We start from the raw sequence: 26,882 nt of genomic DNA on the forward strand, positions 1-26,882 counted from the left end.
TTCAAATCCTACAAAGTGAAGCATTGAGTTCAAATACACCGAGAGTTGAAAATAAATTTTACGTCCAATCGATAGGGGAATGATTTACAGACTATGCATTTTAAAAAGGTGACAAAAAAACTACGAGTATTTACTGTTCGAGTGTAAGGAAATTAAGCAAAAGTGCTTTGAAATAGTTCTATAGGAAATATATCTTCACCTTTTTTCCTTTATTCTCTAAAGGTTTTATATTTAATTATATTTAAAACATTATATTATACATATAAAATAGAATTATTGGATGAGGTGGATGAGGTTGAAGCGGTAGGATGAGGATAAAACGGCCGAGGTCTTGATTATTTACGATATTATATGGAAACTGAATTCAATAATTGCTTTATTATACAATTTGTAAACTAAGAACAAATATTTTATTCTGCCGGCTTTCAAAAAAAAAAAAAAAAAAAAAAAAAAAAAAGCGAACTACGTATTTCTTTATTGTGACCTTGATATTGAACATTACATAATATGATATCTGCAGGAAATTAAAAAACTACAAATATGAATTATATCCAACTTTCAGAAATTTCATAATTATTTAGGATTCTAGTTGTCCATCGATTTGCTTGTTTGTTGTATCTTCTTGTTCTTATTGTGTCTTGGTAAACATTTACCAAGATGTAGTCGAGTATGATTTTAGGCCTGAATATCAGAATAAAGACGAAATTCAAGATAAAGGGATAATTGCTTAGTCAAGCTTAGTCAAGTTATATCAGAACGCAATAAACAACAATACTCATATTGCCTTTGGCCCTTTACCTAACAGAACTAGCTTCCCTTGCTCGAGTATTTTTATATTACTGTGTATAATTGTATTTTTTCCTCACATATTTCGTTGATTTTTGAAAAGAATGAAAAAGCATGAAAAAGACACGGTAACTACGTTAATCACGGTGATAACGGTCTATCTGCATTAGAAAAAAGGTAAATGCATTGTGTTTCTTTGGTAATAGCGGATTTCTTACAAATGTAAGTGCAATGCATGATGGGAATCTTTGTCAAAAATATCCACAAATTACCCATAACTCTTTTCAAGACGAGTTACACTTCAGGCGGGTCGACGTAGAGACATGGAATGACAATCAAACACAGAGAAAAACTGATTTTTTGCAATTGATGAATTGTAACTAAAGAATTTAAGGTACGTTAAAGAGCAGCAATATATAAGTAATAATATAGAACAATATTATCGCAATAAATTAAGTCAAAATGATGTCGTATCTTAAAACTGCCTTTAGAAGGAGAACAAAAAATTTCAGTATTGTCCCTGTATAAATGAATGCTGTAACATTTCTTTCTCATGACAATTAAGTAATGAGTGGGGTGTTAGCATAAATGTTTCTCTGTGTATTTTTGACAATACGAGACAAATTGTTTTGCTTGACAAGAATTATCGTCTATTGTTTTGAGATAATTAGTTCACTGATGAACGACGCTCTCATGTTTATTTTACTAATATCTAATTACTAATAATCCAATTTGCCTTAAAAGAAGAAAATACAAAATTAACTACAAAAAATGGATTTGAATTTTTTAAGAGAACTTTAAAGTAAAAAATCAAAACTATGAACTAATTTTTGTAAAGGTTCTGAAATAACTACTGGATTTAAGGTGTTCAATTATTGATAGCAATTTAGTGTTTTTTTTTGGGGTGCAATTTTGACTGTTGCTGTCAACTAATGTCAGCCGGTCAACTTAAAAAACCTAAAAAATACACGTTATAAGATTTTTTTTTGGAGTCTAAGAAACCTTTGTATTAGTTGTAAACGATAGTTGAAAATATGGTGTAATTAAAGGAAGGAGAACAACATGTTTACTCAAAAGCAGGTTGAAGGTCGAAAGGTTTTTGACTCTTGATTGTTCTTAGGGTTTGATGATGGTGACGTGTAGATGGTTGAAATACTCATAAATAAGAACAAACTGCCTGCACTCTACAGCACACTAAACTAGAGCAAGAAAAAACCTTTCGCTGTCTTTTTTTCCAGGAATAATTCGACAACAATGAACATGAAAACGACAGTAGTGATCGTCATTTTTTTCGTCTATGCAGCCGCTGACCAGAACAAGGTAAACTGCCCAACCAATTACTTGTTGTTAAGTCAGGTAGCACTGTGTGGAAATATTCAATCTATCCAATCGCTTATATTCTTTGAACTGGAATTAGTTTGTCACAGGATCTAGACGGTCAACCACTATGGAAAATGTTAAAGCGGTATACAACCGTTTCACAAGAACATCAAAGGGAAAGGTAAGGTTCGACGGTGGACAGACAGACAAAAGATGGTAGGGACCAATATAGAACTAATAAATAGCAAGAAAAACCTTGAAATGATTGCCAAGCTGTTATTGTTGCTAATTACGCATGTCATCGTTACTTAGGCAACATTTTATGGTGAGTACCCAGGCGGTGGACTTTGTTCTTTAGACCCTCCATCGCCGCTGGCCAGTCAAGCTGACTGGATTAAAATAGCCGTGAGTAAAGAAGACTATCAGAAGTCTCTAGGCTGTGGAATGTGTGTTGAAATCCATGGAGCAGGAAATCCATCAGCGCCGGATCTCAAAGGAACGACCCCCGTAAATGGGGTCCTGAAGGGAATGGTTTATGATTTGTGTGGCTCTTGTAAACAAAGTATGTAACTGGCAGTCATATTGTGTTCATATATCAACTGTAATAAGTTAGTAAACTAACACACCGATAGCACCAGATAGAGTAGAATAAAATTATAAACTTTACATCGAATTGCGTCGCAGATGGTGCAAGGTATTTGCTGTAAGAATGGTCTGGGAACCGTCCTAGTTTCACCCCTGATTCGGATAGAATTTTCGGCTAGAACGCTATGCTGTGTAACCCGTAAGTGCGGTTTGCCTTTCGATTGCCGTCAGGCCCGAGGTGTATACGGCAATCCATGCGACCTCAGCAAGAGAAAATGATTTAAGAGACGGAATCCTCGTGCCCCATCACGAGTATCCTTTTATGCTATTTTAGAATGTTTGATGCTATTTTTGGGATTCTTTATTTGATCGTTTGTTTTTCTACATGTGCGAACTGTGCGGCGCTACGCTTTTTGCTCATGTTTTCTTATGTTTTCCAAATGTTTTCCCAAAAATATAAAAATAAAATAAATAGAAAATTTTAAAACGGGAGCAAACAGGCGTTTAGAAAAACAAAAGATGGCAAATGTGATTCTAAGTATAGCATCAAACGGTGCCTATGATGGTTATGAGTATGAATATCAGAGATTCCTTCTATTAGTTCATTTTCTCATTTTCTCCTAAGCTTCGCTAGATGTCTCCGTTGTATGGCATAATAATCTGAAAAATCTTTTTGGATTGACCATGTGGTCGATTGCATTTCTAGGTGACGTTGATCTGTATTTACCCGGCAATGGAGCATGGGACATCACTATGAAAGCAATAGACTGTCCTTCACTCACAGGCACTGTGGGTTACATACAGTTTAAATTTACAGGGAGCAATGAATGGTATTTCAAACTACAGGCAAGGAACTCAAAGTAAGTGATTTCTTTTAGTCTAGAGCTGCCTTTACAAGACTCAAACGTACTTTTCCTAACTTGGCGTGCAGTCCAAGAGTACCGGGTTCCTACAAAGGAAGCACTGTCATTAATCGTTGGTTTAAATTGGAGCATGACTGGGTAGGAATTCTATTCTTTTAAACTATATTCGAGCCTCAATAGACCTCCTTTTAAGCCTGAATATAAAACGCACGTGCATGTCTCTGTACTGTGATAGAAACAAGCTGGAAGCCGCTTTACAGCTCCTAGAGTGCCTATATCACAATAATGAGACATAAGAAGCCCTGTTAGGTACTTTAATTTTATAAAATATTTTGAATGATTTTGAGCGAGCATGCTCTCTGACACAGTAGCCAGCTAATAAGCGCGCACGTTATATCTCAAATAGTCTTCTAGCCAATTAGCGCGCGTGTTATAATTCTAATAAATTAGAAATAATTATTTAAGTTTATAATGTTTTGCCATTTAAGACCACTTGTCATTCCCTAGAGTATCATTTTTTGTTTAACGGTTGCGCAAGTTAAGATGAATATGGATACACTCAAACGAAGAATCGTATTTTCAAGAGATGCATGACACATAATATGCAATAAAAAAGCTAGAGATCTATTGTCTAAATTCAATGCTTCCCGATCGGATATCTTGAGTATGCATACAGTCAATTCAAAAAACGTTGTCGTCGACCGGCTCAAGCCTACGCGACTGGACCGAAAGAAATATGGGTAAAAATCACTGAAGCGGTTTAAATGTTCGTTCTGAATAAATTGTTCCCGCTAGTAGTATAGGGAATGGGGGTTCCAGCGCAATCTCAACACGGGCAAGACCCGTGTCAAAAATCCACCTACGGAAACAACCCACTCCAAGTGTGGTTGGGGGCAACAGCGCAAATATGTTAGTCTATATATGGAGTGCGAAGATTGTAAAGAGTTTGTTTATGATTTCTGTGTAAAGTGCTTGAAACCCAAGTTTGTACCTACTAAGCCAAATAAGTATATTTGTTGTGGTAAGAAAATGCAAATAGAAGACGACACGTCAGCACAGTGTTACGAGTGTGGTAAGAATATTCGTAATGCCGTACCAAATGCTACCAAAGAGCAGTATTACGCTAATGGAGGCCGTAAGAAGACCCCATACAAAAGAATAAAATACTTCAGAGACTGGATGAGTCACATTCAAGGTCATCGGCCGGTATATTTAGACGACGAAGTAATGGAAAGAATTATGAACCACTTAGAAGAGCCAACGCCACAAAGCCTACGGAAAACGCTGAAAAAATTAAAGCTAGGGAAATATTACAAAGCTATTCCCTATCTTTTGTCTGAAATTACCGGTAACTCTATTCCTGAGGTTTCTGATATGAGCAGAGCCGAGTGGATGTTTTGTCGGCTGGATAAGGATATCCCTTATTACCCTGACGTAATCTACGAAATATTTTACAAAATTGACCCCAACCACCCCCTGTTAGGATGGATTCCAAGGCGACTGACGTAATAATATGACAGCTGCGAGGCGGGGTTTTACTTTCACGTGGCGGAAGTGGCGTGCCTAGGAAGAACAATGAGTTGTTCACGTGTAAAACAATAGACAACATTCCGATCATGCCCCTTCGCCTTAACAACCAGCAAGTTTGAAAGTAGACTCGATATTCACTTTTAAAATCGCTGGTTGTTAAGGCGCTCAGGAATGTGCCGACGTCAATGATAGCTTCAGACATTTGATTACGCATATGACCCAGACAGCCGGCGTTCAATATGTAAATAGAATCCTGTTTTGCTCTTTTCAAAGTAGATGTTTACTGAGCAAGCTTTCTTTGAAGCTCTTCTTTTGCCTCCTGGTAGATCTTTTTGCGAGATTCCTCGGAAAGATCTCTTACGACTGTTTTTTTATTCCTTATGTCCGTCTTTAATTTCTCGTACTTTTCCTCTTCGGCTAAGATAAGCGAGAATTCTACGTCGTCTATCTTTCTGTCACGCAAAGCCTTTGAGACAAGGTCAGTGATCGTATTTACTTTAGCCCTTGACAGAGCTATTGTCGTGTCGTGTTTTGATATTTTGCTTGACAACTGTTTCATAATGCCCGTAGCAACAGCCGAAATAATACCACAGGCTGCCCCAACGCTGGCCAAAGGAACGCCAACGACTATTCCGGGTCCAGTAAGCGAAGTAGCAACGCCGGAGCCCGTTAACACAACAGATATGGACCCTGAAGTTATCGAAATCTTATGTAGCGTACTCCGGGCTCTGACGTACTTTTTTCTAACTTTTTCATAGTGTTTTGTCTGCCCTTCCAAGTAAGCCAGGATTAAGTTCGCTTTATTCAGACGAAAGTTTTCAGCGTTTAATTCGTTAGGTTCCTTAGGAAGTTCAGGATAAAGTGGAGGCGCTGATGGTATAACATCCATTATATATACTAATGTACGACGCTTTTGGGAATGATATTGAGGAGCAGCCACATCACGACAACCGGGATTACTGGAATTGGAGAGCATTTAGGAAGATGATTCCACGTGCAGACCCCAGTAAGTTCGAAAGAAGACCCGATGGTATTTACTATAACGGCTCTAGGATGTACAGCAACGAGGATTTGAAGCCTACGCTGGTTAATCAAATAGACGATCAACTGAAGCATTCGCCAATGCATAAGCCAACGCCAGCGCCAACGCATGTTGAACCCAGTTGGTCAAAGGAATTATTGCTTGGTACCAGTACTTATCCGATACCCGCAGTTTCATTTGATAAACACCCAAGCTTGGACCTAACGCTGAACATGCGGATTTCTAACAAGCATTCCTTTCCGTTAAAGGTGCGGGATATCTTCAAAGACGTACCCATTATTCATACCACCGCTAAGGAATCTCATGAATGGTTAAGTGGTCCTAACATGCGTTATTGGCCGCAGCAACTAAACTTTGCAGTTTGGTGTGCCACTAGCGGCTGTGGTGTAAGCGCAAGCTTGATGAAGAATTCAATATTTATGTTTCATTTTCACTTCACGGTTAGAAGAATACTGCATGAAATGGGTGTTATTGCGCTGCCGGGAGATGCCACGTTTTATCCAAGAGATAATAAATACAGCGTGCCGGCTTATGACAGACTTTGTAAGGAGTTTGACGTTGTAGGGAAGGATTTCCGATGCACTGCCGGCGCTAACAATGGTCTGGGACATATTTGGGCTTATTGGGGGATTGGTGGAAACGAGCTAAGTGATAAGGAAGTTCATGCGTTGAATCTACGATGGAACACTGGGTATCACAAAGAAACTCACGACAGTAGCACCTTCTTTGAACCAAACGCTAAGACCACTAAGGAAGTTAGAGACGGACCTTTGTTCAAAGACGAGGGCGGTAAGTATGCAGGGGCTAATCCACTGATTATCAAAATTACCAACGACGAGCAAACAAAGCAATATCTTAATTTCATACCCCCAGAAGGTAAAGGACTAACCAAAGCCGGCCTTGCCCGTTTAAACCGCAGCATAGAAGCTTACGTGTATTCTATCCTTGGAGCTCAGGTAAACACCCGATCCAGCATAATCGGAAATACTGGCGCCGCAGAAGAAACGCGAGCCGAAGCCTTGATCTTATTTGAAAGTTCAATCTTGGAGGGCGACATTAGCAAGGGCGTACAGCGTTACCAACTAGCCATACAAAATTCTAAGGCGAGGTTGGACTATGCAGTAGCCCCGGGTTGTTGGTTAATGCCTAGTAATTTATCTATAAATACTGGTTCTGTAGTAGGATACAACAACAAACTGCAGCGAGCTACTAAGGATATGAAGTTTGGGGTGAACGACGTGAACTCTGACACTCTTAGGAACATTCCTCACTTCGTAGAGAAGCCAAAAAAGTCACACGAAACGAAGCTACCCACAGTTAAGAAACCATCAAAGAAGGTCCTACCTGCGATACCTGAGGAATATGACCATAACTTATTAAAAGCCGGTCTAGCAGCTGCAAGCATTGGTCTGAGCTATTATATATGGCGATGAACAACCCCTACGTAGCTGGAGTAGATTGTGTCTATACGACTTACACAGGCGAGAAAAAATACACCCAAGCATCTTGGGTTGATGTCACAGGTATGTCTGTAGATCTGAACTACTCAGGAAAGAAGTTAATCCTTTGTAGCATTTGCATTGGCACGAGCAGCCATGCGAACGTGGGCTTTAGGTTCCTGGATGAGAATGGCATACTGCAGCCTATGCGCGCGAAGACGAGCAACAGGGAGCCTGTACATTTTTCCGTAGAGCCCAACCCAGCCAGCGAGGAAAATCTATCGGTTTGGACTTTTCACATGGTCGCCGATTGCCATGGGAAGGTAAAGCTGCAAATACGCGTAGACGATTCTGGGAGCGTTTGCGTGAATGGCATAGAAAATCGAAGAGACACGGCTTATAACCACAAGACCATTAGCACTTTTACGGTGCTTAGTCTCTAGAAGCAAACTATGTTTGCTGAAATATATGAACCCACATGTAAAGGAAGATTGGTTTCTTTATTACTTAGAGGAGAAGGAGTACGTAAATGATGAATGGTTTGACACTGATCTTTGGGTGAAGGTTGGAGGCGTGGGATTACTTGTGTGTACTGTTAGCCTTAATACGGGGTATTCGTGCAATGCTGGGTTTAGGATCGTTGATGAGAATGACCATCCATTACTGCCTTACAGAAAAAAAAAAAAAACAATAGGAACCCAGTTCATTTTTCCTCGGAGCCCCCTCCAGTAAGCGGAGAAGATCAAAGGCCGGTGACTTTTCATATGATAGCCAATTGCCAATATGCAAAGCTGCAAATTCGTCCCAGCGATGGAGGTAAGACCATAGCAACTCGTGGTCGCATAGGAATAAATACTGTGGGATCTTCTCCACCGGATGCTATTTGGAATCATAAGCCCATTAGCACCATGACCGCCATACCGCTAGTTCCGCATTATCAAGGCGGCGCGAATACTATCTTTACTTATCCCCAGTCGAGGACGCCTCGGGCGCCCGACGACGATAAGCCTCCAGTAACGTACCCAGATAAGATCAACCCCTCATCTTCTTCAGGAGTACCACTCCAATAGCGACGACCAAGATCCAAATGTTATTCCCCACGAACTTCAACAGTTCTCCGCCGGCCCTAAGTGCCAAGGAAACAACCGAACCCAGCAGCCCAGGAAGACCGGCTGCCATCTTTTTTCCCAAGTCCGTTAGTCCATTGCCTAATTTCTTTACGCCCGCGCCTGTAGCCTTAAGCGCGGATAGGATAACTCCTACTACGGTGCTAATAGCGACCGCAAATGCCAGTGGAACGCCATACTTCAAAAGGGCTCTTTTTACCTTTTCCTTGGTGGTAAGTCCCAATTCTCTTTCCAGGTTGTCCTTTTGCGCTTGTAATTCCGCGACTCTTTCCTGAAGGGTTTCTACTTCCTTTTGAGCTGCTTCCCTTTCCTCTTCGGGGCGAGTTTGGTCATTGATTATTTCCTGCTGCCGCTCTATTTGCCCCTCCAGGTCTTCGATGGCCTGATCTCTTTGCCGGATTTGTTCTTCCTTAGTGTTGATTTCGGCAACCAACTGCCGCCGTTCCTCCAAAGAGCCGGTTATGGTGATATGCAAGTTTTTAGCTTCTTCCTTACTCATATCCAGGTCTTTTAGAGCAAGATTGAATGCCCTTTTGGCGCCGTCTTTTTCGCGAAGAGAAATGTCTCTTTGTTCTCTAAGTTCTAATATGCGTTGATTCTTGTCGTCAAGTTCTCTCCTTTGAGCATCGAGAAGCATTCGGTTTTGCCGCATGTAATCTGCTTCCCTTTCTTCCATCGCTTGCTTTAGCTCTTCTACTTCCCTTATCGCCTCAGGACCTTTTCGTTGCCACTGCATTATGGCCTTAACTCTTTCGACGGCTTCGTCAATATTCTCACTATTTTCTCTCATTCTTTCGGGTAAGTTGGGCTCTCCTAATGCCTTTCTAAGGGTTGAAGGAATATTTTTATCTGCGTAGTATTTACCATTTATGTCCCTGATGACATATGGACGAGCATTAGACCTATTTAACCTTGCTACTATGACTTCCCTACCCCATTCGTTATCCGCGTCGAACATTACTTGGACTTTGTTTGGTTCCCAGTTTGGGAATTCTTCCTTGATCCTATCAAAGTCGTCCGGGGTTTCTTCCATGGATTCATCCATTTGTTCCTGAACCTTACTAAGCCATGCAGCGCTGGGGGCTTCGGGGACAGGCCCCAGATTTGTCATTTCAAAGCGCTGTGGAATGGGTTTGCCTGGATTTTTGGTCTTAAACATGCCCCTGAGGGTCCTCATAACGCTACTTGCTCTGCTAACGCCGTAATTCCTTTTGACCCTTTCGCCGGTGGTTAGACCGTCTCTTTCGCTGTCGGCGGTTAGGTAATCATATTGGTCATCGTTAATGTCTACTTGACCTTCTTCGGTAAGGGGATCAAAATCACCTTCTACTTCCATTATATATGATAAGCTCAAAGTTAAACCCCAACGTATTACCTAAGCAGGTTGGCGGACTGAAAGCAGAACGCACCTTTCACCGGGTCACCTTTACCCCCAGCAGCGCTAAACCTGGAGAAACGCTGTACGTAGGCGTGCCCCGCCTAACGGATAACCTAGTCTTAGTTCCTGGCACCTTGGCTTTAAGGTTCGACCTAGCGGTACAGTCAAGCCCCACAGATGAAAGGATTATCGTTAACAACCTTGGTCGCAACATCGTTTCAAAGATGCGAGTAAAGTTCGCCGGGGAATCCCTCTTAGACTTAAACAACTATGACCTGTACACCACCTACAAAGATCTGTGGCTGACTGCATTCGAAAGGGCACAAAAAATAGAGCAGGGTATCGGTAGCGCAATATTACGTAAGGTTAGGACTCCCACCAAGACACAACCTACCCATTCTGGCGACGCAACTGACGTGGCAGATGCAAAGGCCATCAAGACAGCCTATGGTACTAAATACGTAATACCATTGGACTTTGAGGCTATTACCAGCCACGGGGTTTATTATCCTAGACAGTTGAGTGAGTTGCAGTTTGAAGTGACCTTAGCCAACATGGCTAACATCATTGGCGGGTTAAGCACTGCGTTGTCGGGAAGTATTCATCCATACGCCATTACCAACCTGGAATTGCAGTATGAAACCATACACTCCGAAGATCTAGCACGTAGCGCTGGCATGGAATACAGTGCTGGAAAGGCTTTCTTGTACGACCACGCGGTAATGTACAAAACCTTTAGTTTCCTGGATAAGACAGACGCGGTAATTACTCAGAGCATTAATTTACCACGTCGTAGTCTTACGGGGCTGATGTTGGTATTTATTAAGCCTTATGAAGCCGGTAAGCGCGACTCTGAAGCCTTTCATAACCCCGGCATCACCAACGTCGGGATTAGCATCAATGGAGTTCCAAATAAGGTGTATTCGCAGGGAATGAAGCCCTCAGACATCTACAGGGAAATAAAAAGAAAGTTTGGGGATCAAGTTGCACCCGGTGAGTTCTTTACCAATAAGTATGCACTGTGGATTGACATGCGAACCACCAACGACGAGGATTTACATGGGCAGGGATTGCGTCTGGTAAATACCCAGGACGGCATTACCCTGGAAATCAAGCGTGACTTAAACGCTAGCGCAGGCGACTCAGACAAGATCAACGCATACATCTTCGTGGTGTCTGACGCCCAGTTGAGCGTAGAAATGAATCAGCTAAAGAGCGTTGCGTATTGATTCGCGCGCTGCGCTCCCTCATCCAAGAAAGGATAAAATATCCCTTACGTATATAATGCTTCGCGTATTCGAAAACAACAACACCAAACTGCAATGCATAGTGCAAGGCGATAAACTTTATTTCAAAGCAAAGTCCGTGGCTGATGCCTTGGGTTACGTAAATTCCAGAAAAGCGGCGTCTGATCACGTCTCAGAGGAAAACAAGGTAACTTTGAGGTCTATAAAGGGTGTAAATCTGACTGACACCCTTAATGCGCAACCACATTCCGTTTACATCACTGAAATGGGTCTTTATGAGTTAATATTCGGATCTGAAAAGTCCGTAGCTAAGGAGTTCAGAAAATGGGTGTTAGGTGACGTTCTCCCTACCCTCAGGAAAACGGGTAAGTATGAAATAGAGCGGCGCTTTGACGGTCCTAACAAGTTGGTATTCAAAATAGAAAATGAATTTGACCTGCATAAGAAGGTCGTAAACTACATACGTCGATTCCACCCTATCCTACTGCTCGCACCAGGTCTTGGAGAACTACAGGACTCAGCTAGCAAAAGGATAGTATGTTGGCAGAAAGGGTATCAGGCGGGGCAACCCGACATCTTAGTCCTTAATGCACATAAAAAACATAATGGGTTATGCCTGGAGTTGAAGACGCCTAAGGGTAACGGCGTATTATCCTCAAAACAAGAGGCGTTACTCACACAATACGAGGCAAATGGTTACCTAACCATGGTGTGCAACGATTACGACCTTATATGTAGGGAGATCGACCATTACGCGGAAGGCATTCGTGTACCTTGTCCTTGGTGTGTTAAGGCTTTTAAGACGCAGGAGGCGTTAAGGACTCACCAAAGAATATTTCATAGGTATAATGATCATTGAACAGACACACTGGCGTAATCTGACCGTTGGTCAAACTTACAAAATAAAAAATTATGTCATGTTTGAAGATATCAACCGATTGAGGTTAATCTTGATGCATGACAATGAAGAGTGCACTTTATGGGCACCTGACTGCGTGCGGTACGTCATTCAAGGTGAAGAGTACACACACATACGCAGTCATGGTAAGGTTAACGGTCGATGGAAGTTCGACGTTGAAAGGAAGGTAGATGCTAATCCTCTTTGTGATTAGAAGTCATCCTCATGGGCGGTTAAGTATTGGTCTGCTATGTCGGACCTCATTTTTTCTGTCATGTAATTAGTATGGTAAATTAAGGCTCCTCCTGCGAACGCTGCGATGTAAGGTAACATCATATATTATTCATTTTTCCATGCTTTTCTTACAGCAAGGTAATGGTCTAAGGGCTTGGGTCCGTCGTACAGGCAACACCAAATATGTTGACCGCTACGTATACAGCCACATCGGTTGCAAATGCCGTCCCAGTGTTCCCTGTCTTCCCATCTCACGCCCTCGACGTCGTCAAAGCATACGAAGGTCTGGTCTATTTCCTTCTTACGTCGCGTGAGCGCCCGGGAGGTTTCGTGGGGACAACAACGTTCGGCTAAGTCTCCGTGGGTTTCACAGACGACATCTTCGAGGTGGTAACGACGACAGCGGTATTTATGCCAGTTCTCCTCGAAGTGAGGTTCATCGCAACGGAGACAACGGTCTTTGAGGCAGACTCTGTTCTCGCGGTGATATCGTAGGGCCTGTACAGTGGACAGTTCCTTACCGCAGTCACCGCAAAGGGTACTTACGGTCTTCTGACAGACTTTCTTGGAAAGATGGTATTGCAGTCGCTGCTTACTGCTGAAAGATTTATTACATCGCATGCACTCCATTATATACACCTTATTTTTTATTGTTATTTTGTTAAATGCTGCAAAGAGGTCTCAAGTAAGGACCTATCTTTTATTGTTATTTTGTTAAGCCCCCATTAAAAGATGAGGTATCATTCTTTCTCATTGTTGAAACCAGCAAAAAGATAATCATGTTAACCATTCTTCGATCGTGATGATTTAACAAAATAACAATAAAAGATAGACCCTTACTTGAGACCTCTTTGCAGCATTTAACAAAATAACGATAAAAAAAGAAAGACCTATGCTAATTCCTCTTGCTGGGGCTTAGTAAGATCTTCTTTGCGACCTCTTACTCTTCTCGAACGTCGTCTAAAGTCCTTTGTGCTTTAGTATCCGCGGGACACCAATGTCCAACGAAGTCTTCTTCAGAGAATACCTTATTACAGTGACAGCAGCTGTGTTTCTTACGAGGCGTCGGAGGGGTAACGATGATGCAGTCAGCAGGTAGTTCGCACGTAATGCAGTCCATATATCTATGGGGGATATCGAATGAAGTCCTTAATGGACTCCTTAGCCCAGCCCGCCATTGTCAAAAGCGCGCCAAACCGTTCTGCACGCTTCAGACCACACATTTCATCGTACAATTCCTGTACGCGCTCTTTTAACCGGTCTATCTCTTCCCTTTGCATTTCTATGGTGTCTCTTTTATCCTTTGCGTCGGCGGCAATCCTTCTTACTGCGTCCACTGGGTCCATTGTATATATAATGGATCCGAACCATATTCCCTGCAATGCTCTGATAGTAGGACCCACCGGCTGCGGAAAGACCCAGTTCGTGGTAGAGCAGCTATTAGGACCCTTTAGATACCGCTTTGACTACATAGTGCTGCTTTGTCCCACCTACGTGAATAACCGCACCTGGACGGGTATAGGAGTGAAAGATGACGACTTCTTCGTAGATATTTTAGACCCTAACGAGTTATCCAGCCATTTGAAGTTCTGGCACAAGCAATTCCCTAAAGATACGCAGACTTTACTCATATTGGATGACATTGCCTGTGGGGACGACGTAAAAAGGCGCACCTCCGAATTAGTGAAGCTCGCCTTTAGCGGCAGACATGACAACATTAGCGTTTGGTTGCTTTCCCAGCAGCTTACCAGTGTCTCTAAACCCTTCAGGGAAAACATAGGTTCACTTGTCGTATTTTATACTCCGAGCCGGAGTGATCTGGAAACCATCTTAAGCGACTACGGCGGCGAGATATCCAAGGAACAGTTGCACGAATACATGCGGCACCTAAAAACGCACCAACATTCCAAGATGATCTTCTCTTTGAGGTTTCCCTACACGGTTGGAATCTATGATTCCTAATGTATATGGATATTGAGCAGCTCTTAGATGAAGTCCCCACACAGTTAGATGAAAGTAACCTCAAGGAACAACTTAACATCCTTGTGTCTTCGGGGAAGTGTAAAGAAATGATAGGCAGGGAACTTACCCATGAGCAGGTTAATAAGCTGTCGGAAGAGGAAGTCAAGAAGTTCCATAAGAGGTATGAGGCTGCCCTTGCAAGTAAGACCACGGACGCCGTAGCAGACTCCGCTATCCGACTTGCCACTAAATTGCTTGGACTTGCACTGCCCATAGACGACGTGGAGCAACTACAGAAGGACATAAGAGATGACTATGTCATATCCCAAGAACTTAAGATAACCTGTGGGTGGTTGTCTTTGAAGTGCGGTAAGTTAATGGCAGTCGCCTCTGCGGCTTTGCACGTAGCTCAGCATGTCGACTTGAAGGAGGTACTAGGTTCCTTAGGAACATCTTGGAAGGACTTCAAGAAGGACAGAGAAGTCGAAAAGGTCTTCCAGGCAGCACTTGCTGAGGCACCTGCAAGTGACTTATCAAGTACTTAGTCAAGTCATTCGCGGGAATTACCCAGGCCGCCTCAAGTACCTAGTTAAGTCATCCTTAAGTACTTAGTCAAGTCGTCTTAAGTTACTTATCAATTCCTTCAAGTCCTTAGATATAAATGAGTGAATCGAAGGCGGAGGAAACCCCTCAAGTAGAGGAGCAACGAATCACCAAGGCTAAATCTGCAGGCAGAGTTGCCGCGGGAAAGAAGCTCGCGGAGATGAACAGGAAGAACAAAGCCAAAAAAGAAGAAAAGGTGGAGGACGAAAGCGAATCCTTTATTAATCCTGGGTACGTCATTGGCGCGTTAGGAGTTGCTATAGCAGCAGGCAGCCTTTACTTACAATGGCGGGCTACGAAAAAGGTAGAACCGCCAACATATCGCGCACCTGTGGAGGTTAGAAAAAGCAAAATCCCTGAAATGGAATAACCTTCTCGCTTTGTAATATAATGTCAACCGCGTTGTTGAAAACTGTTGAAGAAGCAGCTATCATTACTTCCATCGTTGCGGGTATTGGTTGGGTAGGTAAGAAAGTGCTCAAAGAAGACTTTACTGAAGACCCAAGCAAGAGCTTCGCTAATTTTGCTAAGATGACCGCTGCCGTTGGCGGGGCTATCATGGTAAAGGATTATCTACGGAAGGAAAAGTACCTACCTAATGTATAATGGTTAGCTTAGTCGCAGGTGGAGTCATTGCAGCTTTAGCATTTACAGGAGCTAATTATGGCGGTCAATATTTGGATAGATTAGTCAGAGGCGACAAAAGCGGTGCCGCCGAAAGAAAGAGACACGACTTAGCGCTGGAGAAATATCAAAGGGACGTTGCAGCTTGGAATGAAAAAAGACAAGCTTACAGGGATTGGTTGGATAAGAACTACCAAGACAAAATGCAGGCAGACAAGAACTTCGAAAACACAGACTACGCCTTCAAACTTTATGCGCAAGCACACCCCGACTTTAGAATGAAAAAGCCTCAGTTCAAGAATTACTACCAGCCTTCTAAGAAACAAAAAGACAATGAATTGGTCTTTGTAGGAGTCGCAGGGCTGGCCGGAGGCGTGGCTTTGGCGTATCTAATATAATGATCGTCTTTTTGGAAAGCGACAAGAATGACTTTACCACGTATTTGAATCCTCCCATCAAAGCCTGTAAGGTTCGGTTGGTTAGTTGCTCTTTGTATAATTCTTGGTATAATTTAATTAATGGCTTTGTCATCGGAACTTCCGGCACCAAACCAAAAATACCAGATTCCCATTACACCCCAATAACACTGGCTAAGGAGCTAGCGAAGCATGGATACACTCTTACCACAGGATTGCCCCATGAAATGACATTCAAGAAAAATAATGGGAGCGCCAATCTAAAGGACAGTTCATTGGTAGAACTCCTGGGCCTTACTAGTACCACGATAAATAGCGGCAGTACATATGATGTGAAATGGAAAGTCGCATCCTCTTATGAAGTCTATTGCGACTTGGTCCATAGTTACAACAATGGAGAAAAGTCTTCTCTTATGTCCAAGTTTCTGCCCCAAGGTAATCCATTTGACCCAGTAGAATACACTCCCATTTCTTTGAGCTATGACTTATCTAATTTGGTAGAAAGCATAAACATCACCATTAAAGTGGACGGAAAGACGGTGGATTTTAACGGACGTAAGATCAATCTTGTTTTGGAATTCATATAATGGGCCGCGTAGAGGACAAACTTAAAAGGATTTACTATGGGCCGGAAGGCTATTGGAGAGGAGCGTCAGCTATCAAGAAACTCGCGACCGCGGCCGGGGTATCAGACGAAACGGCTAAGAACTGGTTGAAAAAACAAACCCTCTGGCAGGTTTATCTTCCCGTGCCTAAGTACATTCCCAGGCCCAGCTTCACCGTAAATACCCCCAATGAAGTTCATCAGGCGGATTTGCTTTTCTTGCCGCACGATAAGGTGAGAAAGAAGACCTATAGGTACGCTTTGACCGTAGTCGATATCGCAAGCAGATACAAGGACGCCGAACCTATAACCAGCAAGGATTCTGGGGAAGTCGCAGAAGCCCTAGGTAGGGTTTATAAGCGCGTCTTGAAATGGCCTAAGCTGCTGCAAGTGGATGCGGGGACGGAGTTCATGGGCGTGGTTACTAAGACCCTGAAAGACCACGACACTAAGATTAGAAGAGCTAAAGCAGAGTACCACAGGGGCCAGAGCATCGTCGAAAGATTCAATAAGACCTTGGCCGAGCGTCTCTTTGGGTACCAGTATTGGAAAGAGCTGGAAGATCCCTCCAAACGCAACAGGGAATGGACTCAGAGGCTCCCCCAGGTCGTCGCAGCTTCGAACAACGAGGCGGCCAGGGCTACGGGAATGAAACCCAAGGATGCCATAAAAAAGAAACACGTGGAACACAAGTCCTTCATCAGAAGTTCGAGGGCGGTCTTCCCCCATGAAAAAAGATTAGGCGATGTCACGGTTCGATATCTCTATGAGCCGGGTGAATTAGAAGGAGGATCCAAAAGAGCTACGGATCCTAATTGGTCTTTGGAAACTTACCAGATCCGAAGTGCGATAGCTAAGAAGGGTCAGCCCATCTTGTATTATCTTCATGATGGTCCCACGCGTGGGTTCGTCAAAGAAGAACTGCTTATCGTGTGATGTCCGAATGCTATCGTATGCACTCCGTCATCACACATCCATCGCTTACCGTCAAATGCAGACAGTGACACCTTCTCCTGCGTGACGTTATGTATCTGATGACCATAGCTGCGCAGGCTGTTCATCTTATGCCGCTGTTCCTTGCGTGTTCGTAATACGTTGAGGTAGGACTCGTGCGTAATGTCCTTCTTAACCACATACTTTTTTACGCCTTTAGCTTTCTTTTCTACGCCGTCTAACTTTAGCACGCTGTACATCTTTGGTTTCAGACCCACGTATTCCACGATGGGTTTTCCTAACATTTCGTCTTTCATCTTCCCAATTACCTTCTTATTCTTCGCAGAGTAAAGGAAGTGCTCCTTCGGGTAACCGCTGGTGTCGTACTCGTCTATGTCGGGGAGGCAGTCTTTGTAAACGTCTTCCGTTTGCACTTCTAGAATTAGGGAGTCGGTGTCTGTGTACAGGAGGCGACAGCGGTCTCCGTACTTTGGCTTAAGCTTATCGTAGTAGAACTCGTACATAAGCAGCTTCGATAGATCCAGCACCGTAAAGCCTGTGTAAACGGGCTTGTTTAGTAAGAGGTTTGCCTTTTTCATGTGAATCACGTAGAAGTTCAGCATTTCTACGTATCTAACGAAGCCTGGCTGTGACACGTATGCTTCTGCTTCCTCTTTGGTGCTGACTATTTTTACGCTTACGCGCTTGCGGATGTTCTCCATTGTCTTTCCGAACACGCTGTTGTTCATCAGTTTGAAGAGGTTTTTCTCGAAGTCATTTTTCGCTGCGGTACGCTTTTGCGTGTTAAAGTCAATGTAGGGGCGCATCCAGGGTTCCTGCGTGAATTTTAGGACTCTGTGGATCTTCTCTACGCGCATTCCGTGTCGCACGTAGAACTGCAGGTTGCGGTAATGTACCACATACTTCTTCTTATCCATCAGGTTCATAGTTAGTTTCCTGTACGGTTTGTAACCAGGGCACATTTGCTTTTGCAGCGGACTTAGCTGCTTAAATGGTATCTCTATCGCTTCTGGTGCTAAGGGGAACTCATTGTGTTCGTCGTGCAGGCGCTCTGGGTACTCCAGATCCACTTCTAAGACGTAACCCTTGTCTTCCTCCTTTCCTACCTGCATGTAGAAGTCTATCGGCTTCACTGGATCCCATTCGAAGTCTCTCACAGGTAGGTACTGTGACATTGCCCAACCATAAAGGTTATTCGCATCCAGGTAGTAAATGTATGTGGTTGGTTTCTCTGGGTCGTGCTCTACTAAGGGGTTGTTTGCGCGGGCGTAACGTCGGCTGGGTCCGCATACGCCGCCACGAATACCGTCTTCCATAAACCGATACATGTCGTACTCCGTTAGGAGATCCAACTGCGCATTTGTCTTCTTTAACAAAGCACTCCAGCTGAGCCCAGGAGCCGTGTAGAAATTAGCGGGATCCAATCCGTAATATTCCATAGCCATCTTTCTGAAGCTTTGGAAAACATCTGCGAGCAGCACTACGTCAGACCTTAGGTAGATGTCGTGGTAGTCACCCATGTTCTCACAGGAGTACTTTTCCCACACGTCTAACGCATGCTGGTACTCCTCATCCTTTATACCGGACTCGTTTAGGGTGCTGTAGAAGCGATCTTTGGGTGGTAGGGGTTCTTTGAATCGATCCCAGGAGTCCATGTATTCGTATGGGTAGACTCCTTTCCTTTCCGCGCCGTATTGACTGGAAATGGGAAAGTTGGTGTTATACTTTACGAGGTTTGCTAAGGAGTCCGCCATAAACTGCTGCGAATCTAAGAACTTTAGCTTACCCACAGTTACGGACATGTAGCGCTCTTTGTTGTTGGGTATGCATTTGACGTCGGAGCCGTCTGTTCCTTGTAGTAGCAAATGGGAGTCGTAACCGCGGAGGTTGTGAAAGAACACCGGAATCTCCATGTCTGGATTTACTTTGAAGTTTATATTGCATTTCCAATGAGCCGCTCCTCTGTATTTACCCGTGATGTGGCAGTGATCCCTAACCTTATCCACATAGAAATCCTCAACAAATGCTTTGTGACAGTGAATGCAGTGCGTGGAGGGCTTTCCCGGCTTCTCACCTTTCTTAGCATACTTCCCGCATTTAAAATGAGCTTCTCCTAGATACTTTCCATCTTCATCCCACGCTTTCTTGGCTCGTCTTCCAAACTGAAGAAGCGTATGTTGGCAAATGTAGCATTTTTTTGCCTTGTTAAAAGCCTCCTGGTTCTCTTTGGTAAATTCCATCTTCTTTGGACATCTTAATTGTTCTCTAATCTCTCCCTCCTCTTCTCGCAATGCTTCTAGAAACTCATTAGCTGCGTTCTTACCTCGGTAAATCACAGGAGGGTTTGCTTTACCGTCTGATCTGACTACTATGTAACCAAAGGAGCAGATCTCGTGTAATCCTACCTTATTCGTGGCGCCACGTTTCTGCTCTTCCTTAGTTATCAACGCTTCGAAGTCTGCATATATCACGTAAGGCACTTGCATCTGCTTTTGATGGTCTGCGTATGAAAGCTCTTTGTTGGTGGGCATCTGGATCCGTTGCGCCACTTCTTCGACTCCGCGGCAGATCTCATCGTGTTTCTTTAGGGTATTTAAGGATGTAAATGACAGCAAGCAGCAGTCACAGAAGTACTTTTTGCCTTTGTGCTTAGTATGTCTGTAGAATAGTCTGCTAATGTGTTTAACCCATGAGTAGTGTCCGCCGTGGTAGAATAAATGTACGCGCTCTCCTTTACTTTTTGACAGAACTAACGGTACTATCGTCTGCTCTCTGACTCCGTAAACGTTAATTGCTAGATCGTTTATTTCCTCAAATATGGGGATGTCTATCAACTGCATGGGAAATTCCACACCATCCCACTCTAAATCATCTGTGGGATACTTACTTGTCCTACAGGGATCCTTCTCTGCTGGATACAGTGCAGACCTGATTGCCCACATAAAGCATCGATTGTCTTCATTCTTCACGTTTACAATAGCCTTCTTCCTTTCTACCCACGTTGGTAGCGGTACGTAACTCCCCCCTCGTATGGGTACGTACCTGGCCATACTTATCTCTATTCCTTCAACCTCCTCTACTGTCCAACCCGATCCTTCTTTCGTGTAGTTAGACAGCGACTCCATTATTGCTTCTAAGGCTTCACTGAGTGACCTATCCAGATTCGTGGATTCTAATATCACTAACGACTTTGATCGCAACATTGCTGTCGTCATTACCTCGTCTTTTGACAAACTTACTTCTACCATTATGCTCGCTTTCAGGGCTCCTAATTCTTCTATACCTTTTCGGAGAGTCCTTTTAACCTTCCTTTCTGACTGACGCCAAAACTGTCTAACGTCAATCTCACCGTTACCGGGTATTGACACCGTGCTGAAGTTGCTTTGGGATTCCATCTATATAATAGGAAATATTTTATACCTAATACCAAGCACTTTTTAGGTCGTCGTAGTCGTACTCACAGTCCTGACAATGCCAAAACAATTTAACCTTAGTCTCAAACTTCTTACCACATCCACAATCATAATTGCTCATACACTTCGTCTTCATTTTCAAATGCTTTTTCAAATCCGCTTCTTTCTTAAAAGTTCTCTTACAATCTTCGCACTCCATATATAGACTAACATATTTGCGCTGTTGCCCCCAACCACACTTGGAGTGGGATTGTTTCCGTAGGTGGATTTTTGACACGGGTCTTGCCCGTGTTGAGATTGCGCTGGAACCCCCATTCCCTATACTACTCCGCTAGTAATAAGATAATAATGGCGAGAAACAATCCATCAAATGCATGTCTTTGGGTTTAAGGAAACAAAAACAAAGTACTTATGATTCAGTTCACAATTTCGAATATATGAAGGCATTTAAAAAACGTCTCCTTCAACACTTCCCGCTCGCCTACGAACGTTCGTGCTGTAAACCAGGCATAACTAGTCAGATAAAATTATGCCGTCAACTCGGCTTCAATAATTACTACCCAGAGTTCCTTTCGGTCCAGTCGCGTAGGCTTGAGTTGCTCGACGACAACATTTTTTGAATTGACTGTATCCAGATACGTACCGAAGGAGCTATTTAGCATTACACTGTAACTTATTTTCTCCCCTAGAATACCTGTTGCCGGAGTCGAAGTATTTAACACGGTAACAAGTGACTGGTACTGCTTCAAGAGAACAGATGATAACTACTTTACCAGTGAAGGACTCGGAAAAGTAACATTTCCAATCAAAGTGAGACTCACAAGTATTACCAATGAGAAGTTGGAAACAACCATTACCACACTTAAGAATGACGAAGCTTTTCCGAGTGATGTGCAGTTCTCGGGGATCGAGACTCGTGGTGAGAAAGCAGACTTAACAAATCTATGAAGCTTTATATTTTAAGAAGTACAAAAAATGTTTACAATAACCGGCCTTAAAAGGTTTATAATTTCTATCCAACACATCCCTCTTTTCCTGTTTTCGTTCTTTACTTTAGGTGGTTCACCCGAAGGCATTCAGTGTTTTGGACAAGGTCACGAATCAAATAAGGACACTGGACCAGGTAGCCATGTCAATTATGACTACCGTAGTATATAGTCAGAATATAAATACGATTGATTATCGATCTGCTTACATTTTAGAGGCCGACGAGAAGTTCTGCGCAGGCAAAGCTGATGGAATGTACGCTGACCCAGTAGATTGCAGCGCATATTATGAATGCTTGAAAGGAAAATCTTTCAAAAAGTATTGTGAAAATGGACTCAAGTTCAACGCTATGAAAGGAGAATGCGACGATGCTGGAAATGTCGTCTGTCCAAATGAAAAACGATATAAATTATTAAGGAACAGGGTTGCCAAGTCTACTGAAGCAGAAAGTATGGAAGTGAGGGACATGTCGCCCCGAAGTTTAAATGAGGTGACAAAGAAAAGAAAGAGAAGTACGATCCCACATAAGAAAAGGCATCACCATCATCACTACCGGAATGGATTGAGATCATACAAGCACCACAGACATAGACACTGGAAAAACAAATTACTGAAGAAACACAGAGGAAAATTGCTTTTAAAAGCTGCTGGGACAAGAATCCATCAGGGATTCAAGAGGACACCAGATAAGAAGCTCGATGTCAAGGTCAAAGTACAGTTTCGAGGTCCTAACCTTAGCGGGGAATTCGTTACTAAAGACCCAACAAACCCAAAGGAAGGAAAACTTTTTGTCTCTGCAGTTGAAAGTGCAGAGCAGGGAGATGAAGATAATGCCCAGTTTAACGTTCAAAACACGAGGAAAAATGGGAATGGCGAGGTTTCAGCTTTGCTGCAAAAGACAAATACACCAATGAGTTTTAATACTGGCGTATCCAACGAGAACCCTTTCAAGTTTGAAGATGACCCCCAGTTTCATACTGTAGCTGATAAGGGGGTCATGGTCCAAGAATCTCGTGTGAGCGATGGAACGATCCAAACATCCACGAAGGTCAAACCGATATTAAACAGCAAAGGGAACGATGCCAGTAACGGTGGTTTGTCGTATCCTGCAGTGAACATTCAATCTCTGCTAAAAGGTAGCTACCAAACAAAGCCCAAAGTTATATACTTACAGAAAGAAGCAGATAACGAAAGAGGAAACAGTTCAGCTTTAAACGGTAATCTTGCAGTTCTAAATGCAACAAAATCCCAGAACGGGAAGGAGAACATGACGTCAAACCAGAAACATCAACCGCAGACGACGATTCAAGGTATAATGGAAGCAATCAACTTAGTGAAAGCAATTAAACTAAGCAGAAATAGCAGCAAAATCCCAGATAATGCTGTCAATACGAGTATGGAACAGAAACAGAAAGATCACAGAAACACGGCGAAGTTAAATAAAGAAGATCCCAACGGATCTTTAGCACTAAACAAACCCAACGTTGAAAACGGAGAGGCTAATATAACACAAAGTGCTAACAAGATAAACAAAATTTCCCAGGAACAGAACAAGGAACAGAAAGAAAAGCCAAAAACCACACAGAATATAAAGAAACAAGAAGGAAACTTTGGAATCTTATTCATAGTAAACAGGACGAAAATTGATAACAAGAAGAATCAGCAAGTGAATCCTGTTATTGGAAACCAAGTGAACATTATTCCAGATATTGATAACAAGATGAAACAGATTACAGACAAGGGAAATGAATTGAAACCTGTAAATACTACTACAGCTACTGTTCAAAACAAACTAGAACAGAATTCAGATCTCAGCCAACCAGCATCTAATGCTTACAGCGAGGGTACCTCGAAAGGCGAGCAGTCAAAACAAGACAAGGTTGTCAGTACGAAAATCCATCACAACATTCAGAAAGCAGGATCAGTCGCTGGGTTATTAAGCTTAATCGGTAATTTGATGAAAGCGAAGGTGGAGAACAAGACTAGCTTATTAAACGAGACAGTCGATTTAAGTACGGCAATGGCGAATGGGAGTCACGATAAAGAACACGAACACGCAAAGGTAAAAATAGGAAAAATCAACATTTCCCTGCAAACTGTTACACAGGGAGAGACACAAAAAAACTCTGATGAATCCAGTAATATTACTGATAATTTCACTGCTTCTCAAAAAGAACATAATACCAATAACGATCTGTCGAACTCGTTACAGGTTTTAGAATCTCCTCGTCCTACGCAACTAGAGGCTGACCTGAAAAATAACTCGGGGGCATTAAAACCAAATAACCTGGGAAAATCAAATGAGAGTGAGTTGCAAGCACCCATGAAATTGGAACCTATTGGTACTCAAGGTAACATAAGCTCAATTCAAACCAAACCAGTTTCCATTCCAGTCCCTGTCATGCGCATTCGTTTGAAAGGACCCACTTCAAAATCCTCAGGCGCGGCTCAGATGTTTCAAGATGAAATCCTCGCACCTGAAACCAAGCATCGTGGTATATTCATCAACAATGACGACAATGAATCAGATCACAAGGGGAAACCACTGCACACAACAACAGTTATCATCCGACAATACAATAAAGATGACAAACACGCAAACTACGAAGCTGAAGACACGTTGCCCATGGCAGGAAGTGAAGAGTTCGATGAGTATGGAAACAGGAAGATGGCTCCACCATTGATCTCTATGAATGAAGCTGACAATTTACTCGGCGTAGATAAGACTCTACTTGACAATGCTGCCATTCATAATGTACTTTATAACCCATCGATGGCCAATTCTTATCCAGAACAAAAGGAGGGCAACATGGGCCAGCAAAATGGTTTAGCTGGAGAAGCAGACGATTTTTCAAATGCACTTAAAAATCAAGACGACCAGCCAAATTCTCTTCATAAAACTGCAGCAAAACAAGCAGAGGGCATTCCGCAACACACGCCCTCACCTATGACTAGTGGAGACAGATTTGGAAGTTTGCATAGACCAAAGGTTCCGATCATGGGAAACGGACATCAGGAATCAGTCAAGCCTCAAGGACATGTTGTATCAAATTATGGTGGCAATCAAATGGGAATGGAAAAACACAAAAACTACATGGATGAAATGGGGGATATGCCTATGGGAGAGAATATGGGAGAAATGAATCAAATGCAAGGAATGGGTGGGGGTATGCAAGATATGCCAGGAATTGCAGAAGGGATGCAAGGAATGGCGGGAATGGGCGGAGGAGTGCAAGGAATGGCGGGAATGGGTGGAGGAGTGCAAGGAATGGGGGGAATGGGAGGTGGAGTGCAAGGGATGACGGGAATGGGAGGTGGAGCGCAAGGAATGGCGGTAATGGGTGGAGGGATGAAAGCAATGGGAGGAACGGGGAAAGGATCAGGACCAATGGGCATGCAAGTTCTTGGAGGTAGTCAAGATGAAATCAACAGCAACATGAATAACGCATTAGCAGGGATGCAAGACATGGCGATGAAGCAAATACAAAGCAAATACCCTGGCATGCCTATCACCATGAAAGCTGATGACGGTGGGGATGAAAGTGGGGAAGAACCGACTGTTTCTGTGCAGCAAGGTCAGTTACGTACTCTCTCAATAGAAAAAAAATGAGTTAAAGTGCTGTCTAAAGTAGCCATCTTGATACTATTTTGTTAATTGCAGAAAGTGGTGATAACCAGGAGGCAGGAAGTGCTTCTTCTGAAGTTTCACCTTCCTCGCAACCAACCAATAGTGAGGTGTTTGGTAAACACCAAGAAAGTAAAACCAACAGCGAGGAAAAGAGTGAAGGTAAAGGAAAGAAAATTAGTAATAAGAAGGCTGAGGAGAAGGAGCAACAATCTGCCGACACCAATATTAAAAAACCAGGGAACAATAACGTGGTTAATGATCAAAAATCAAAGGGTCATGATGGGGTAAAAGAAAGTCAAAAGTCTGAAGATCACTTAATGAATGACGCTACGAACAAAGAAAAGGGAGGAAATGATGAACCTGTCAGCAGTCAAAATGGAGAAAACACCAAAACTGCTACCGGTGGCCAGAAACAATCAGCGAAAAGTGCTGACCAAAAAGCCAACCAAAATGATCAACAGACTGTGTCAAAGGAACAGACAACGGCCAAGTTAGGTAAGGAAGCAATCCTACTCATCTTGCTACTACGCATGCGTTTCATCTCGTCAGTTTTTTAATGAAAACACTGCATCAATTCTAGACCCAGCTAGCACTTATTTATTAAAATTGTTGTCATCTATCGAAGTATCATACAAAATTATAAGAGAATGCTGATATTGAATTTCCTATCACCAGAACCTAAAGAGGTTTGCAAGCAAAGAGCAAGTGGCGTGTATACTAGCAGCCATGATCCCAGTAAGTTCATCATCTGTTATAATGGTATAACAGAAGAAAGACAGTGTGCTGGTGGAATGGTGTTCAACCCAAGAGAGAAGGTTTGTGAGGCGATAGGAAAGCAGAATGACAACACACTTCAAGACAAGCCATCTAAAGAAAAAATCAAAAATCAAAAAATGAAAAAATCTCAAAAACAACGAAAAGCATCTGGTAAAAAATCTTCATCACGCGAAAAGTAGAATTAATAGTCATGGTATTGGCTGAGAAAACAATTGTAAACACCTTGTAAACAGGTGATATTATGTGTGCGTCCTTGGTTTAGACAGACAATAAATACAAATTAAAATAGAAGATATTTGATGATTTCAAAAGATTAATTAAAACTCGACTTCAGACTAGATTTTCAAAGACAATTAGGTTTTTAAATTAAAATTGAAGTAATGCAAGGGCGACGATGCTGTTATTAATGATATTAAAGGTCAATAAAATACGTTCTACAATCTAGTATTGCTATCAGAAGATAAT

The 26,882-nt window shown here is 42.7% G+C and overlaps 1 protein-coding gene across 4 annotated transcripts; it reads left to right on the forward strand.

The window, feature by feature from the left end:
* The first annotated feature begins 1,109 nt into the window (after positions 1-1,109).
* On the forward strand, positions 1,110-26,861 carry LOC116306281 (uncharacterized). 4 transcript variants are annotated; one of them, XM_089040715.1, is made up of 11 exons: positions 1,110-1,180; positions 2,025-2,106; positions 2,204-2,287; positions 2,419-2,668; positions 3,398-3,551; positions 21,715-21,944; positions 22,083-22,148; positions 22,228-24,074; positions 24,225-25,587; positions 25,674-26,135; positions 26,316-26,861. In XM_089040715.1, the coding sequence occupies exons 2-11, from the start codon at positions 2,041-2,043 to the stop codon at positions 26,594-26,596; spliced, it is 4,803 nt and encodes a 1,600-aa protein (XP_088896841.1). In that variant the 5' UTR covers positions 1,110-1,180; positions 2,025-2,040; the 3' UTR covers positions 26,597-26,861. The 4 variants fall into 4 exon arrangements, with proteins under 4 accessions (XP_088896841.1, XP_088896839.1, XP_088896840.1 ...); XM_089040713.1 differs by having other exon boundaries at positions 22,228-25,587; XM_089040714.1 differs by lacking the exon at positions 1,110-1,180 and having other exon boundaries at positions 2,013-2,106; positions 22,228-25,587.
* The last annotated feature ends 21 nt before the right edge of the window (positions 26,862-26,882 follow it).

This window comes from Actinia tenebrosa, unplaced genomic scaffold (genome assembly GCF_029948245.1).
Source record: "Actinia tenebrosa isolate PJP-AT-01 unplaced genomic scaffold, QUT_ActTen_1.0 PGA_scaffold8__29_contigs__length_14323225, whole genome shotgun sequence".
Classification (NCBI taxonomy): domain Eukaryota; kingdom Metazoa; phylum Cnidaria; class Anthozoa; order Actiniaria; family Actiniidae; genus Actinia; species Actinia tenebrosa.

Excerpts from the sequence above, each read along its gene's own strand:
- LOC116306281 (XM_089040713.1), top strand. The coding sequence starts at position 2,041 with ATGAACATGAAAACGACAGTAGTGATCGTCATTTTTTTCGTCTATGCA. Across the intron at positions 22,149-22,227 it reads AAATAAGGACACTGGACCAG|AGGCCGACGAGAAGTTCTGC; the intron begins GTAGCCATGTCA and ends CTTACATTTTAG. Across the intron at positions 25,588-25,673 it reads GACTGTTTCTGTGCAGCAAG|AAAGTGGTGATAACCAGGAG; the intron begins GTCAGTTACGTA and ends TGTTAATTGCAG.